Below are 1,133 nucleotides of genomic sequence, written 5' to 3' on the forward strand. Positions count from 1 at the left end.
TCCAACACCCAATTACCATTTGACCCTATCTCTCTTATCCATCCCATTCAAGTAAAACTACCCAGCTACCCCATTGTCGGAATAACTTTCGTCGACGAAACCTTTAACACAAGTTATGAAACTTTCGATCTAGCGTCAGACAATGTATACTGTCTATCCCCACCTCGTTATAGTAGTCCCGCATTCACTAGTTATCTTTTGGCTCAAATGAACCTAGAAAGCCCTGTCCCCTTGATAGATGAAGATCCGTACTTGTTGACTGAAGAAGATAAGTCTTTCTCCCTCTCCTCTGATGAAGTTAGACATATGACCCGAGGAGGAAGAATCTTTAAGCCACCAAAACTCCATGTTGACAATCTTGCAGCCTTGGCAAGAAAAGAAATATATCCCATTAAAGAAAATATCGAAGAAGATGACTCCGCGATCAAGCAGTTGAAGAGATTAGGGACCAATATCTCAGTTTGGGATTTACTTATGGCTTCCACCGCTCATAGGGAGGCCGTTTTCAAAGCACTAAGTACAACCCAAGTCTTTCTCGATACTTCCCCAGATCAGCTGGCTAGTATAGTAGGGGCAACCTATGTGGAGAACATATTTTCTTTCTCAGACTTAGATCTTCCAAAAGAGGGAGTAAGCAATACTAAGCTGTTACACATTACAGTCGACTACAACGGAATGAGGGTACCTCTGATTTTAATTGATAATAGGAGTACATTGAATGTGTGCCCTTTGAAGACTGCTGCTTGCCTTGGGTTTAAAGCTGAAGATCTCAAGCTCACTAATCAGGATATTAGGGCATATGATAACACCAAGAGGGACATATTGTAAATTTTACCTCTCTGATTTTCCACAGGTATAACTAAATTTCCTGTAGAATTTCAGGTCATAGACATCCAATCTTCTTTTAATTTATTGTTAGGAAGACCATGGTTACATCAGATCAAAGCTATACCTTCCACGCTACACCAGAAGATCAAATTTATCAAAGAGGGGCTTAAAGCTAAAGATCTCAAACCCACTAATCAGGGTATTAAGGCATATGATAACACCAAGATGGATGTACTGGAAATTTTACCTCTCCGATTGTCCACAAGCATAGTTGAATTTCCTGTAGAATTTCAGGTCATATACAT

General features: G+C 40.0%; 1 protein-coding gene across 1 annotated transcript in view; it reads left to right on the plus strand.

Moving 5' to 3' along the window:
• Positions 1-474: 474 nt before the first annotated feature.
• Positions 475-1,133, plus strand: part of LOC147382417 (uncharacterized) — a 6,304-nt gene continuing 5,645 nt past the window's right edge. Inside the window, exons 1-2 of the mRNA XM_086427163.1 lie at positions 475-795; positions 940-1,122. Of these exons, the coding sequence (XP_086283289.1) occupies positions 475-795; positions 940-1,122 (504 nt within the window). The remainder of the gene's footprint in view (positions 796-939; positions 1,123-1,133) is intronic.

Source organism: Akebia trifoliata, chromosome 16 (genome assembly GCF_017979445.1).
Source record: "Akebia trifoliata isolate Shusen 1 chromosome 16, ASM1797944v1, whole genome shotgun sequence".
NCBI lineage: Eukaryota > Viridiplantae > Streptophyta > Magnoliopsida > Ranunculales > Lardizabalaceae > Akebia > Akebia trifoliata.